Source organism: Propithecus coquereli, unplaced genomic scaffold (genome assembly GCF_000956105.1).
Source record: "Propithecus coquereli isolate 6110/MARCELLA unplaced genomic scaffold, Pcoq_1.0 Scaffold124, whole genome shotgun sequence".
Classification (NCBI taxonomy): domain Eukaryota; kingdom Metazoa; phylum Chordata; class Mammalia; order Primates; family Indriidae; genus Propithecus; species Propithecus coquereli.
The window spans coordinates 3,425,630-3,440,750 of record NW_012136525.1 but is presented as its reverse complement, the minus strand read 5'-3'; the positions used below and the strand labels follow the sequence as shown (position 1 = coordinate 3,440,750).

Below are 15,121 nucleotides of genomic sequence, written 5' to 3'. Positions count from 1 at the left end.
CAGCCTACACCCACAGGGCTAAATCTGTGAGCTTCTGCTCTTACAGGGACTGTACTTCTGTGCTGGTGGTTGTTTGGTGCCTGAAAACGATTGATTCATTCATTTTTCCCAGTTTTATACTTTATGGCAGAATGTCTACTCCAGTACCAGTTACTCCATCACTCCTGGAAGCAAAGTTCATGCCAGCCAGGTTTTTAATCAAAAGGTACTTTGTTGACAAATAGTTTCAGATATAGATTATTGGCAAGCACCAAAAATGACAGGACATTCTTGTATTAATTCAAAGTGATCCTCATACTTTAGAAAAGAAGGAAATTATTACATTGGTTTATTTTTAAAGAGAGCTAAGATCCTAACCTTAATTCTTGTGCTGAGGGAGAGGTATACTATGGGAGTAACTGCAGCCAAAGACAAACTTTTCTTTAAAAACAACTTTGTATTTACTCAAGAATACTTGAATTCAACATAATCGAAGCTCCAAAATTCTATACCAGAAAGCATAGAAGAGATGATTTTGCCCAGAAATCCTTCTCTGATCCTCTTTTCATCATTTTTTTATCCACCCATTAATTGAGCACCTATTATGTGTCAGGCTGTCGTAAGGGTCAAAGATGAGTGATACCTAGTTCCTGCTTTTGAGTATCTCTCCTCACCTGTGGTGTGCAAAAGTGTGAAAGGATTGTTAAATCTGTCAGGCTGCAAGAAATTTGTGAAAGGCTCTGTTAAGCAGGGCTTTGAAGTATGGGTATTTGACATGGATATAACCTCAGTGGACTGAGTCACTGCGCTTGCATGTAGAGTTACTTATTATTACCCACACTGGTAGTGAAGAATACTATATGAATTGGCATAATGTTCAGCTAGCTGATACAACAAATAGACTAAAAAATAAATAATGAGTAATGTGTAATAGTTCTGAGTGGGTAAACAAGTTGGTGGGTGGCTCTTATCCACGTAGTGTTTCAGGAACCCAGGGTGACAGAGGCACTGCCAACTTCAACCAAGACTTCCAAGGTGGCCCTGAGAGTTGTCATTTCTGTTATCTGAAGGGGGAAAGAGCACAGAGAAGCAGCCATAAAAGCTTTCCGGGGGCCAAGGCCAGAAGTAGCACAGTGCTCTGTTCAGATTCCTGTCGATAGAATTCAGTCTCACGGCCATAACCAATTGCAAGGGAGGCCAGGAAATAACTGTGTGTTCAGGAAGGAAAAAAGAACATGGATTTTGGTAAGCAGCCAGCAGTCTCTGTCATTAGGAGCCTACCAAAAGTGATAAGTTTGGTGTGGCATAGTCACACTTACTGTACTGTATTAAAGTTACAGATTTACACACTTGTCCCCCCAAGTAGGCTCTGAGAACTTCAAATTTCAGCTTCAAATTTCAGCTTCAAATTTCAGCACCAGGATAAGGCAGTGTGTGGTAAATGCTTATTAAATGGTTTTTGAACGAGTGAATGAATGGTGAGCTTGTGTGACAGTAGTTGACCAACATATTCAGTTGCTTCTTGAGACTCCTCCTGGAACGTCACTTATCTATGTTGTCAAGTGAGAGGAAGATGCGTGCCTTCCCGTTTGTTACAGCAGGTGAGCATGTCTCCAATACATCTATAAACTGCATCAAATTATTGTAGCTGCACGTGAACTACATTTAGTGGCTTTTAGCATTTCAGTTTACTTGGGTTATGTACACTCATTCCTGCCCCCTCTGATTCTTAAGCTGGCATTATGATCAATGCTCTAAAGTATGTTTTAGAAGTCAGGGAGCCAACAGAAGCCATGCAAGTGAAGTGAAATACTACATGGATAAGAGCCACCCACCAACTTGTTTACCCACTCAGGACTATTACACATTACTCATTATTTATTTTTTAGTCTATTTGTTGTATCAGCTAGCTGAACATTATGCTAATTCATACAGTATTCTTCACTACCAGTGTGGGTAATAATAAGTAACTCTACATGCAAGCGCAGTGACTCAGTCCACTGAGATTATATCCATGTCAAATACCCATTCTTCAAAGCCCTGCTTAACAGAGCCTTTCACAAATTTCTTGCAACCTGACAAGTGGAGGGTCCTGCCCCTGGTTGAGGCACACGGCACTTCTATAGGCAGGGGGCCAAAGCACGCGCATGGGTTACCAGGCATAGTAGCTCTTCCTTCTTCTCTGATGACAGGCTTCTCTTGCTCCTGTGTTCATGCAAAACCACACTAACATACTACTTCACACCCATGAGGATGAGTATAATAAAAAAGATGAATAATAAGTGTTCGTGAGTTTGTGGATAAATTGGAACCCTCCTAAATTGTTAGTGAGACTGTAACTGGTAAAGCCACTTTGTAAAATAGTCTGGCAGTTTCTAAAAAAGTTTAACATATTACCCAGCAATTCCTCTCTTAGGTATGTACCCAAGAGAAATAAAAAACATATATACACAAAAACTTATACATGAAAGTTCACATTTGTGGTAGCCAGAGAGAACACCCAAATGTCCACCGACTGACAAATGGATAAACAAAATGTAGTACTTCCATACAAGGGGATATCATTCAGCCACAAAAAGGAATGAAGTACTGATGCATGTAGCGGTAGGGCTGAACCGTGAAAGCATTATGCCAAGGGAAAGAACCCAGGTACCAAATGCCACGTATTGTATGGTTCCACTTCTATATCAATCAAATAGGCAAATCCATAGAGACAGAAAGTAGATTAGTCACTGCCAGAGGCTGGGGGCAGGGAGGAAAGGTGAGTGACTGCATTAAGTACAAAGTTTTTTCTTAGGGCGATGCAAATGTTCTAAAATTAGATTGTGGCAATAGTTGCACAACTTTGAATATACTAAAAACCACTAAATTATACACTTTTAAAGGGTGAATTTTACAGTATCTGAGTTATTTCTCAATAAAGCTGCTTTTTAATGGAATTTCTAGAACTGAAAACCACAATTACTAAAAAGAAAAATGCATGGGATGGGCTGACCAGCAAACTGGAGAAGGTAGAGAAAGGATCAGTGAAGTTAAAGACAGATCAATAGAAATTATATAATCCAGAGAACAGAGAACTAAAGACTGGAAAAAGTTTAACCACACCTCAGGAACTAGCAGGGCAATACCAATCTAACATACATGTGACTGGAGTCCCAGGAAAAGGAGAGAATGAAAACAGGTCAAAAAAAATGGTTAAAGAAATAGTGGTTGAAATCATGTCAAAATTTCATAAAATACAACTTTGAGATTTAAGAATTCCAGCAAACTCAAGTAAAAAAAAAAAATTACAAAGAAAACCAAACCTAGATATATCACAGTCAAAAACAAAACTGAAAATAGAATTTTGAGTGCTACCAGATTAAAAAGAGATTACAGATGAAGAAAATAATGAATAAAATAATAATATGGATTAAGGCTAGCTTCTCATCAACACAATGGAAACCCACCAAATCATTATATCCAATGAAATATCCTTCAAAAACGAGAGTGAAATAACAACACTTTTCTTAAAAGCACAAAATAAGAAGAGAATGTCACCAGTAGAACCATACCTCAAGAAATGCTAAAGGATGTTCTCCAGGCCAAGGGGAAATGATAAGGGATGGAAACTGGATCAAGAACTGTTGCTGATGGAAGTGTCGTGCACCCTTCTCTTATACAGGGATGGAAAAAGAGATTGAGAGCCACTGCCCCAAATGCACTATCAGCCATTGAGTGGTCTATGTGCTTGCAAATAGCATTTTTAAAAATGCAATATGGTGGAATGGGCCAGAAATGAATAAAACAGAAACATCCCTTTTTAAAATTTAGAAACAATAGGATGAATAATACACATTTTAAAAACCTACTAATGAAACCACAGCTCATTATGTTGGGCAATGTCTTACGTAAATATCGCCACGACATTCTTCTTAAAGCTTAATGTTGATCAACTAGTCTCCTTTCATTAGGCAATGAGAGCCATGTAACTTATTGTTTCCTTTCTGACCTGGCTGTCAGGAAGATCATAAATAAGTTTTTTGTTCAATTATAGCAGATATTCTTTGTTCAGGTTTTCTGATACAATCATATATTCCCAAGCCTCCCTGGGCTTGATCCCACTAAATAAACTAACCGTGATGATTCCAGGTGGAAACAGTGTCGAGGCCCAGCCTTACCTGGAAGGCGACCACAGCATTTACCTAACAGCCTTGCAAAATTACTATCTCCCTTAAGTCCCTGGTTCCACCCACATTTCCCAGCCACAATTACTGGCATCTATACCCCCTTCTAGTAACTTCTTATAAACGAACCAAAGCAACAATTGAGGTAGTGGGGGCAAATATGAGCTCGAGTGTGGGACCCAAGTTTGAATTCTGGCTTCATCCTTCAGTGATCATTCAGTGGTTAACACGCTATAACAGGGATGTTTCCTAACCTATGTGAACCTCAGGTTTCCTTGTATGAAATGTGCTTAATACTGACTCCCAAAGTTGTTGTGAGGCAAAACACTTAGCACAGTGTCTGGTGCAGATGCTTGATACATGTTAGTTGCCCTTTGCCCCTGAATGACAAGAACACATGGTCTGAGCGGCAAGGCCCTGCATGATCTGGCTGGCTCTGCCCCCTCGCCCCCTGGTCTCTCTGATCCTGCCACTTGGCATCTTCACTATGTCTCAGATCGCCCAAGCACTTCTCTGCCATGGGCTCTTTTGCCTATACTTTCTTTGCTAGATAATTTTCTGGATACCTGCATGGCTTGTTCCTTCATTTAATGCAACGTCTGCTCAAACTCATCTCCTTAGAGAGGCCTTCCCTAACCACCTGCTTACAAATAGAGGTGGGCTCTATCGTGTGCTCGGGGCAAGATGCGCATCTCTACCAGTCAGTTTTCTATTCTCCTCTAGCGACATCACGCACAGGGTGTGACAGGCTTCTCTCAGCCAGCAGAAAGGGTTCACAGCATGGGCGGATCTCCAGAAAATCAGGTCCTCATTAGAGAAAATGATAGATGTGCTTCACTTTAGGTCCTTGGGCCTCCCACCCTCTAGACTTGCCCTACAATGGAAGGTGAAGAGAAAGCACACATAAGAACTGGACTAGAACCCAAGGTTTGTGTTTGGAACCCACCCCTGCCCCTCACACAGCCTCTATACTCAGTAAAGTGGCCCTGGTACCCACGTAGAGGCAACTCAAAGAGCAGGAGAGGTTGCCGGAAAGGACTTTGTCAGGCCCTCGGCTCCCAAAATGACAAGTGCATGGCAAGACACATTGAGAAGAGCAAAGGCCCAATTCCTGGGCCACGGTGACAGAAAATCTGGGCAAGAGCTCTAATGTCAGGTCCCAAGAACAAAATCCAGGCAGGTGGATGGGGCCTCTGGAAGAGCCCTCACCTTGTCTAAGATCCTCCATCCATTTGCTACTTGCCTTTGGGTTGAGATTTGACCTTGCCCAATGGGACCTTCTGCCCCAGACCAGGGTCCACATGGTCCCTGGGTGTATCTCTCCACATCTGCTCACAAAGCCTCAGGACTACGGCTGACACCTCCCTTGCAGTGGCTTCAGCTCATCGCTCTTGCCAAAGGAGCGGCCCCTCCCCACCTCACGCCTCTCTCAAGAACTACCAGAAACAAGACACCCACCAAAGTCCCTGTCACCCCTGCCGAAACGCAGTAGAATAACGTCCTCCTCCCCCGAAGTCCACCTCAATTCGCTTTTCTCCTAAGAGAAGGCCTGGGGAAGGCATACCTGTGTTTCCCTGCACCCGAGGTGTAAATGACCGACATCGGAGCTCTCCCTCAACGTGGTTTTAGGTAATGACTGGAAGAGATTTCTGAAACCGTGAGGCCACTCCAGGGATGCCAAAGCCACATTTGCTCTGTCCTCAGCAGACCGTTACTGAATCAAACCGGCTAGTTGTTTACTTACCCTCAGATACTCCAAGCTAAACATCCCGAAGACTTCTTTTTTTTTTCTTTTTTTTTCTTTTATTTCAGCATATTATGGGGGTACAGATGTTTAGGTTACGTATGTTGCCCTTGGTCCCCCCCCACCAAGTCCGAGTTTCAAATATGTCCATCCTTCGGGTGGTGCGCATTGCACTCCTTGTGTATACAAATATCCATCCCCTCCTTTTTTTTTTAAGGGTTTTTTCACTTTTATTATGATATAATGAAATCTATTTTAATTTTTTTTTATTTATTATTCCAGGGTTTTGTGAGAGTACAAACATTATAGTTACACTTTATGTCTTTGCCTCACCCAGCTAAAAATAGAAATACCATTCGATCCAGCAATAGCACTATTAGGCATCTACCCATCCCGAAGACTTTTTACAAGAGGCAAAATCGCAGCAGCGGTAGGAATTGGTCACCGAGCACCACCAAGAAGCCACCGCACCAGTCCTCTGCCTCTTGTCCTACCTTCGCTCTCCTCCATAAAAATAAGTGTGTCAGAAATTGCCCAGGCGTCCCTCAGCTTCCCTACCCGGGGAAAAGCGGTCAGCTTCTCGCACCACCCTGTCCAGGTTCACCTGGGGTCACCGATCCCTCCGCGCAGGGGTTAGGACGCCTTCCCCTTCACCCCTCCCTCCTACGACCTGCGGGGCGCCCGGGACCAAGGTCGGCAGGGCAGACTCACCGCGCAGCGCGGGGGCAGCCATGGCGCGGGCGCACGGGACGCGAAACCCTGGCGGCCGCGCGGCCGCGCGCGCTTCTGGGCAGGCTTACGCCGCCGCGGGCTAATTCCATCGCGCTCAGCTCCTCTGGGCGCGCCCGCCCCCGCCTGCCGCCGCCGCCTCCCCGCGCTCGGCCCGGCCCGCGCCGCCAGGCAGAGCCCCCGCTCTCCCGCGCCGCCCCGGGCGCACCCGCGCCGGAGCCGGGCGTCGGGGAAGGAACGCGGTCCCGCGGCCGGTGAGTCCAGGATACGCGCGGGTTGCGGAGCTGGGGGCCGAGACAGTCGGTGCCGCCTGCTCCCCTCGGCCCGGGGAGGCCCCTCACAACCTGGTTCGAGCGTGAAAATTCAGCCGGATTATCTCATGAACCGTCTGGCTGATTAGTTTCCAATCCCGCCAGCAAAGCCTGCTTCCCGCCGCCGCACAGGGTCACCCTCTGTCTAGGGGACAGCCCAGCTGCTAGGCCCTGGACAGACCCCCTGGCACCTGCCTTCACTCTACCTCGCCACCAGTTGTCCTCACCTTGCCCTCGATTAAGAGGGACAAAAAGGGGCAGGACTCCGGGAATAGGTGCGCAAGGGACAGTAGGACCGGAAGAGGGGCCGCCAGAGGCAGGAGAAGGGGCAGGTTTTATGAGAGCGCCCCCATGAGACGCTAGGACAGGGTGAGGAGGGTTGCGGAGCTAGACTACCGGAGCGCCATCCCAGCGAACAAGGAGTGCCTCTCCTGGGAAGGTTTAGGTACGCGGCCGTGGGCAGAGGGAAGGAAGAGAAGACGAGCAAAGGACCATTCTGGATGATGATATCCGCAACTCCAAGATGCCCCAAAGCAAAACCAAGTCATCAATACCACGGCCCCCAGAACGAACAAGCGTTATGTTAAGGTCCGGCACGCTGTTGTGACCGCCCACCGTTAGGTGTGGAGACTTTTCTCCCCCATACTGACGTAAGCTGGTGATGACCGCTCCCCATTCTACAGACGAGGAAGCTGAGGCAGTAAGGGGAGGAGGTGTACAACAGCACAGGCAAGGGCAGAACCGAAGGAAAGCCAGGAAGTATGACGCCCCAACCCAGGGCTTTATTCTGGCGGTTGCCAGTAACAATGGCTAACGTTTCCACTGGACTTCCTCTTTGTCAGACACCCTTCCCAGTGCTTTACCTATGGTAGTTATTTCACTCCTAACAATAATTCTATAAGGTGATTACTGCTGTGTACCCATTTTACAGATGAGCAGACTGAAGTGCTGAAGTCAAGTAATTCGCCTCTAGGAGGATCCCAGGATCCCAAAGCAGGCAGCCCGCCCTGTTATTAAGTATTACTAATGTAATACATGGTAGTAGGATGTAATACTAATAAAGTATTAGGACAGGCAGTCTGTCCTAATACTTTGCTATTCAGCTGCTTTCCTTAACAACGCCCTTCTCCTCGTTCACTTGCAGGGACGCTTCTCCATGTCTTTTCTATCTCAAAGCATTGGGAACACTTTCGCCATTGCGCCTTCATCCACTCCCTTTCCCCTCTCCCTCCGGCACTTTCTTCCTCCCTGTGTACTCCTTCCATGAGACTCCCCTAAACACTCACTTTGGGGGATTCTGCCTCATCTAGTCTGAGGGTGAGCAAATGGGAGGGTCCCTGAGGTCAGGCGCAGACCCTGCCTTTGGAGTATGTGTAAATGAAGGAAGACTGCTGAGACACTTCACACACACACACACACACACACACACACGCACACACACGCACACACACGCACACACACGCACACGAGCGCTACTTCCGCCAGTTTCTCTTTCTGCCTCCTTTTTACCCAGCTCCCTAACATTGTTTTTATTTTTCTTAATCAAAACATGCAGTTTTCCTGAGTCAGCTTCTTTATGGATGGTGAAATGTCGTATCAGCAAGTATGAGACGTTCATGCTGTCAAGGCACAGGCCGTAGGAAAATTGACAACTTATGCACAAGGGGCAGCCTCCCTGCTAAGTTTCTCTGTGGCTGATGCCTCCAATAGCACCTTGTCCCCAGCTAGAGTGTTAGGTGATCAGTCAGAAGAGTGACAGTTAATTCCGTGTCCCTGGATCTGGTTTCCCACTAAGAGAGACCTTAGAGGCTACTCAAAGTTGGGGGTGGGGTGATAGATGCGGAGATGACAACCTTTGAATTATTGAGTAGTTATATAAAACTTCTATCCATTCTTTCTTCCTTCTATCCCACTACACTCCCCACTAAACCTGCTCAACATAATCTGTGCCATTTTCCTGTAATGCAGCTTCTTTTGAGGTTAATCCTAGACGGTAACAGACGTGGTGGAGACGCAGAAATGCAGTGGCCACTGGTTGCCATGGTGGCAAGGAACGAATGTGTCAGCAGCAGACCGTGTGGCTCTGGTGGGGTGGCCTGGGGGTTCTAGTCTAGGTGTCAGAGCACCTGGGCTCTGAAGCTGGCCCTACCACCCAGCATCCGCGTGACCCTTGGCAAGTCACTTGAGTTCTCTGAGCTGCTTTCATCATTTGTAAAGGGCTGGGGCGGGGACAGTGGATTAGATGATGTCTAAACCCTGCCCAGCTCCATCGTCCAGTATTTTCAATGAGTTGAGTGTTACAAGAATCTGGAATGAAAATCGATTCTCCATTGAACTCCTAGCCCATCCAGGACATCTTCGTTCTCCTGGCTGTTCTCCCCCAGCTAGAGTCTCTACCATCCTGCCAGTGTGCATATAAACTTTTTTCATAAATTTTAAGGAAGGACAGTCTCTGAGAGTGACAGTACTGGTTAGCAATGTGGGGACTAGGTGATGTCTGGTGTTATCTACACCTCTCCCTCTTCTTCCTCTTCCACTGAAAGACGGCTGGAGCAGGCGGAGCCTTGACATCCCGCATAAAGCCCGAAAGGAACTCAGCCCTCTCAGCCCTTGGGATGAAAGAAATCCCTAATGCTCTGCCGGCATTAGAGTCACCCGTTCCCCACTTGAGGCTTGATTTCTCCATTTCTATTCTTGTCACTTCTTATGTTATTATAGAACAATTTACAGTCACCTAAGCACTTTCAGGCTTTATTTTAGGCCGAAGTTCTTTATCCTTAGCATCCCGTGAGCGAGACTAACATTCCTGTTTTCAAGGAAACTGAGTCTGCAAACCATGAAGGGGCTTGTGTGAGGCCGCACAGTTGCGCGAGGGCCACACGTGGAGCCCAGGGCTGCCTCCAAGCCTGGGGCTCGCCTGCGATGGCCGAGGCTGGGGTGGAGCCACGCTGCTGCACCTGCCGGCACCTGTTTCCAGGTCCCCCGCGGTCCTCAGCACCTCTCCCTCCCACAGAGGCCACCGAGGGGACCCAGGATTTTGTCACCTGGTCAAATGGCTTCTCCACACTGTCAGCCGCACTGACAACTGCTGAATCTGCCTCAGCAGGACCCTGGCCCCCGGGTCCACCCTCTGCTACGGTCAGAAGTCCCTCGGTTCGCAGCTTGGAGAACCCAATGCTCCCGAGCAAATCCCTCTTACTTGGGGCCACTGGGCTGAGTGTCTGAAAAAGCCTGCCCCCCGCTACGCCCTCCCCACCCCATGGGGGCAAAGACACCACTCTTTCCCCAGAGGCTGGAGGTCCCTCCAATAGACACTGGGGCCAGAGTGCTTTCGGATGGGGCCTCAGAACCAGTCTGAGGACTCAGCCTCAGCCCACGGTTCCCGTCTCAGCCTAAAGACACAGAGCACCAGCAGCCTTTTGCGAGGTGAGAGCTTGGCCTTTATTGTGGGCCCAGGCGGGCACTAGAGCGGAACATGCAGAGGACGACTCCGGCGGGTTGGGCCGAGGCGGGCAGCGGCTGCGGCAGGCCTCACTGGCTGCACTTCCTGGGGGAGCACCTGCACTGCATGGCGTTGAGGACCTCGTGGTACACCACGGAGCCGTTGGCACAGCGCAGGGGCACTCGCATGGGCTCCGTCCGCGTCGGGGAGCAGCAGGAGCACTGGTCCTGCACATCCTCGGTGTCAATGGAGTACAAGGCTTTGCTGGCACATTTGCCCTGCAGGGGGGCAGAGGGGGCAGGGCAGCGTATTGGTGAGTAACCCTGGGTGGGCAGGACTCCGGGGCAGCCTGCTTCCTCTCCCCACCCCTGCAAGCAAGGCAGGCCCCGCCTCGCCCACAGACACCCAGGACAGCTAGGCAATTGGTAAAGGCAGATCTCAGGGAAGTCTGACATTTCCTCTATGCTAGGGTAATGTCACACCCAGATCCCTCTAGCTGCAATTCTCATGCGTGTTTGATTGATCTACAGGAAACGCAGCTCCCATCGTCCATAAGTCACTCTCCATTCTCATTAAGGACTCATTGAGTCTTTCCTCGGTATTTTCTTCCTCCTGGGATCAAAAGTTCCCAGTTATTTCAATAAAACATTTACTTAGGAAAAAACGCTTCCAGTTTCTTTCCCTTCTCCTCTCTGTGAATTTTCCACATCTTTCTAGAATGTAAAGAAATGTGTCCAAACAGAGCGACTCAGTGCTCCCCACTCAGGCCTTACAGAAGGCAGAGACCCTTACCTGGCAGTAGTGAATGTCCACTTCCTCTTCTGACCGACAGCTTCCCACCGTGACGGACTGCAGCCTGGCAGTGATGTCTCTGCATTCGGGCTCCTCACCTACAGGACAGGTGAGAGGTGGAACTTGGGGACTGGCTGGGGTTCTACAGAACACCCTTCAGCCCCAGTGCCCTCACTGCGCTGGAAACAGGTCCATTTCACAATAAAAAAATAACAAAATCCAGCCACAGGGAGGGCATTAAGTCATCCTGGTTCATCACAGCTGCTTCTGGCCCTTCGTATTCAGAGATGTCGTTACTGCTGGATTGAACTCACTTAATGCTACAGTTTTCACTGCAGGAAGAGCCTAGATTCACTGTGCTTTGGTGATGTCAATGAATGCGACTTGCTTTTATATAACTGTAGACTCTAAAATCCATAACGCTGGAACAAGCCTCTGTGCCTATAACTATATCCAGAAGATAACGGGCAACGAAGTAGCTAATAGATATAATTATTATCCATCCTGCTCTGCCTTGGGGCAAGAGGAAAGGCCAATGTCACAACCACAGAGGGGCATTCACTTCCTCTACTGGGGCCCAGAAGATTCCTAAGAGCTTCTGAAGTTCCCTTTTGGGTACTGCTGTCTCTAGGTCGCTGGTATGGGTTTCCTTATGTATAGGAGCTAGTGGCATTCAGATCTAAATCTCTGCTTGGCCCACTGAGCATTCAAAGATTTAATTCCAGCTCAGCATTCCCATCTGAACACTAGGAGTTTTTCATTCTTGGATAGCTCCAAATCTAAATCAACCCTAACAACATATTTAGTCTGCCTCTCTATTTTCAAATAATTTCATTTTAAAGGTAAAGCCTGCCAACTACTACATTTACAGGATGAATAAGAAAAGCATATTTAGGCCAACATACTATATTATTTTGCTGTAGATTTAAATCCCTGGGCCTGGCTTATTTTCCTTATTAAGGGTCTCAAAGGCCCCTTACTGGTGCTTTTGTAGATAACAGTCTCTTAACCAAATTCCATGTGCAGTGTGCCTAGAGAGAATTCATCTTCCCTGACGGCTTCCTGACTTCACATTCTTAAACCATTCAGATGGGAATCATAGAAAGAAATGTTTTCAGAGTGTTTCCTCAATTTGTGATTTGGTTACAGCAATTACAGAGGCTGTCAGAGTAAGCCACCAAGAAAAGAACGAATTACCAAGCAATGGAAAAGAAAGAAAGAAAAGAAGGCAGGCAGGCAGGAAGGAAGGAAGGAAGGATAAAGAAGAAATCAAGAAAAAGAAAGAGAGAGACAGAAAGAAAGAAAAAGAAAAAGAAGAAAAGAAAAGAATGAATGAATGAATGACTGAACACTGAAGATATTCATGTGTTCACTCTTCCTTTTTCTACCTGCAAATAAGCATGGGCCTGTAAACCCAACATCAAAATTTAAAAAAAAAAAAACACTAAAACAAAAAATATTAGTCCAGACGAGTAATTCTATATTCAGAAAATATCGCATTAGCATTGGGATCCTGAAAGTCACTGTGTTCGGGAACACAGGAATGTGTGGGAAGAATACTGTCTGACGTGCAGACTGGGGAGCCCCATCCCCAAAGCTATTGCTGTGAGTGATTAGAACCACCGGCATGACATAACTGCAAGGTCAAAGGCGCTGAGGGTGAAGAAGGGGAGGTCATAAACTCAGACCACCCTCATGAATCCTCGAGCAGGCATTCTGTATTCCCTGCAGCCCCCACAGCGCACATCGTTAGCCAGCTGGTGTCTTCCCTTTCTCTTCGAGATAGCCGTACCACGTTCATAAACAGGCAGGCGTTGAGTATCCGCTCTGTCGAGATCATGGAGCCGTAGCCCACTCGTGAATGGATATGTACTGAGTACCTGCTCTGCCAAGATCATGGATCAAGGGTCCCTGTCTTCAAGGAGCACTGGTTGGAGAGGGAAGATGTTCTCCCATCATAGGACTGTGAACAACCAAAGACTCTGTAGTTTGGTGAAAGGCACATAAGAGTCTAGAGGCAGTAAGGAGTTTGAAGAAAAGGGGGAAAGAGACTGTTCCATAGGCATTTAAAAGGGGATTTGAGCAGAGGGCAGTCTAATGACATCCAGGAGGGGAGGCTCTTCCCTGCATGATTAAATATAATGACTGGCCAATGATCAAGAAATATGGCTGGTCCAATGGGCTTCAAGGGACAAGATATTAGTAATGTACTCACATGTGTCACAACAGGTGCCTGGAATTTTCATAACTTTCCCCTAAGAAAACAGCAAAGGCCCAGGTTAGGCAAAAATAGTACATAGTGGACAGCTTTCAGGTTACTCCAGGCCTATTTCTAGTTCTGAACCCACAGCCCTGAGCGTAAGTCCCAGCTGTAAAGCATGCCTTCCCATCAAAAGTGTGAGCAGATGGACCACCCCACCTGACCAGGCTGAAACAATTTTGATCATTCTGAATTCCCTTCTGATGGAGTCATCGGGATCATCATTCCCAGGCACACTGGAAATCAGTTTGGTCTCTCACCTTCCTATTCAAGGATTACAGAGGCAGCCTCCCTGGAAGGAGGGTTTTTATAAAGCATCTTTATGCTGCAGAGAACTTTGTCTCTCCAATAGGCTTTGATCTCGTCATTTCATCAGTTCTTAAACTAGTCGGAGATCTGCCTTAGACACTGGGAATCACGTCAGAGCTGGGCTGCACACTGTTCAGAAGGACCCTGCTCTCAGAGTCAAGGACTGAGACAGTCAAGGGGAAAGCAGGGTCTGAGCTCAGCTACTCACTCCCTGAGCCAGACAAGTGTGTTCATCAAAGGGTGGGCAGCTGGTGACGCTCTTCTCCCAGATGTACTCTCCCCTCTCGTTGACCTTGCAGAAGTGACTATCGCAGCCATCCTCCAGCGTCTCATCACGCTAGAAGGAAAGAGAAGAGTGAGCAGAGAAAACTCAAAGACAGGGTTTGGGTTACAAAGCCACCGCAAACCATGGCCTTGGGTTGCTGAAGCAACATGGAGAACTACGGAACAATGAGACAGTTCACAAAGTCCCCACACCCAGAACACAGGACAGAGGTGGGCTTCCCGTTTTATGACTTCTTTACTATGACAGGGCTGTGTAAATGTAGAGGATCCTCTGACTACAGTGACCGCTTAGATGCTTAGAGGATTGAGACGCAGCAACAGCGAACTGGCTAATTGAGAACCAAACTAGAGACGAACCAGGGGCTCTGCCTCCCAGCCCCCCCAGCTAGCTCTGGCCATTGGAGATCAGAGTTTGTTTCTCCCTGGTGGCCTGTCCAATCTCACAGAATCGCAAAGCTAGAGAAAATCTTACAAGTCAACCAAATCCAAATCACCAGGCCATACACCACTACACTCCTGTCAACAAGAGCAACAAAATAACTAAATTAAAGAGAAAATTCGATGCCTTCCATAAGTCATCCATCTCTTCTTTACAAAATCAGAAAGAGGTGGAAAAAGAAGCCAACATCGAACCAAACTTAGTCCCTCTTTCTTGAAGAGAAGATTTCAAAACAGGAAACAAGACGGTGATATGAGAAGGAACCCCGAGCCCAGCTTGCTCCTACCTTCAGCGTCATGATCTGTCCTCCTCTTAGCTGAATGGTGCAAGCCACAGGCAAACACCTCCCACAGCATTCACCTGGGTTCTTCTCTTCCTTGTAACCCTAAATAAGGGTGAGGGGAAACAGTAGTTAGTTAACGTCTCCAGAACATCCCAACTCTAGGTAGGCTTACCTTGAGGGTCTCTCATCTCTCCTATCTAGCAGTTTCACCTGGAATTTGGAAAGTCAACATCCAGCTCTAACTAGCTTTTTTCAGTTCTCAATCCCCTAGACAGCATCCCTTCCCTCCACATATGTGCATTTTACTCCAGTTGTAGCAGCCAGATCTATTAAATTAGATGTCTCCCTTGAAATCCAAACTTAAAAATTCAATTGTTTCGGC

The 15,121-nt window shown here is 47.2% G+C and overlaps 2 protein-coding genes across 2 annotated transcripts in view; both read right to left on the bottom strand.

The window, feature by feature from the left end:
* Positions 1-6,622, bottom strand: part of ANO2 (anoctamin 2, calcium activated chloride channel) — a 361,968-nt gene extending 355,346 nt beyond the window's left edge. The window contains exon 1 of the mRNA XM_012637807.1: positions 6,601-6,622. Coding sequence (XP_012493261.1) covers positions 6,601-6,622 — 22 coding nt within the window. The remainder of the gene's footprint in view (positions 1-6,600) is intronic.
* Positions 6,623-10,356: 3,734 nt separating this feature from the next.
* VWF (von Willebrand factor) overlaps positions 10,357-15,121 on the bottom strand; it is a 150,183-nt gene continuing 145,418 nt past the window's right edge. Inside the window, exons 48-52 of the mRNA XM_012637894.1 lie at positions 14,743-14,841; positions 13,941-14,069; positions 13,379-13,418; positions 11,164-11,261; positions 10,357-10,649 (exon numbers count right to left, since the gene is read on the bottom strand). Of these exons, the coding sequence (XP_012493348.1) occupies positions 10,461-10,649; positions 11,164-11,261; positions 13,379-13,418; positions 13,941-14,069; positions 14,743-14,841 (555 nt within the window). The 3' untranslated portion in view covers positions 10,357-10,460. The remainder of the gene's footprint in view (positions 10,650-11,163; positions 11,262-13,378; positions 13,419-13,940; positions 14,070-14,742; positions 14,842-15,121) is intronic.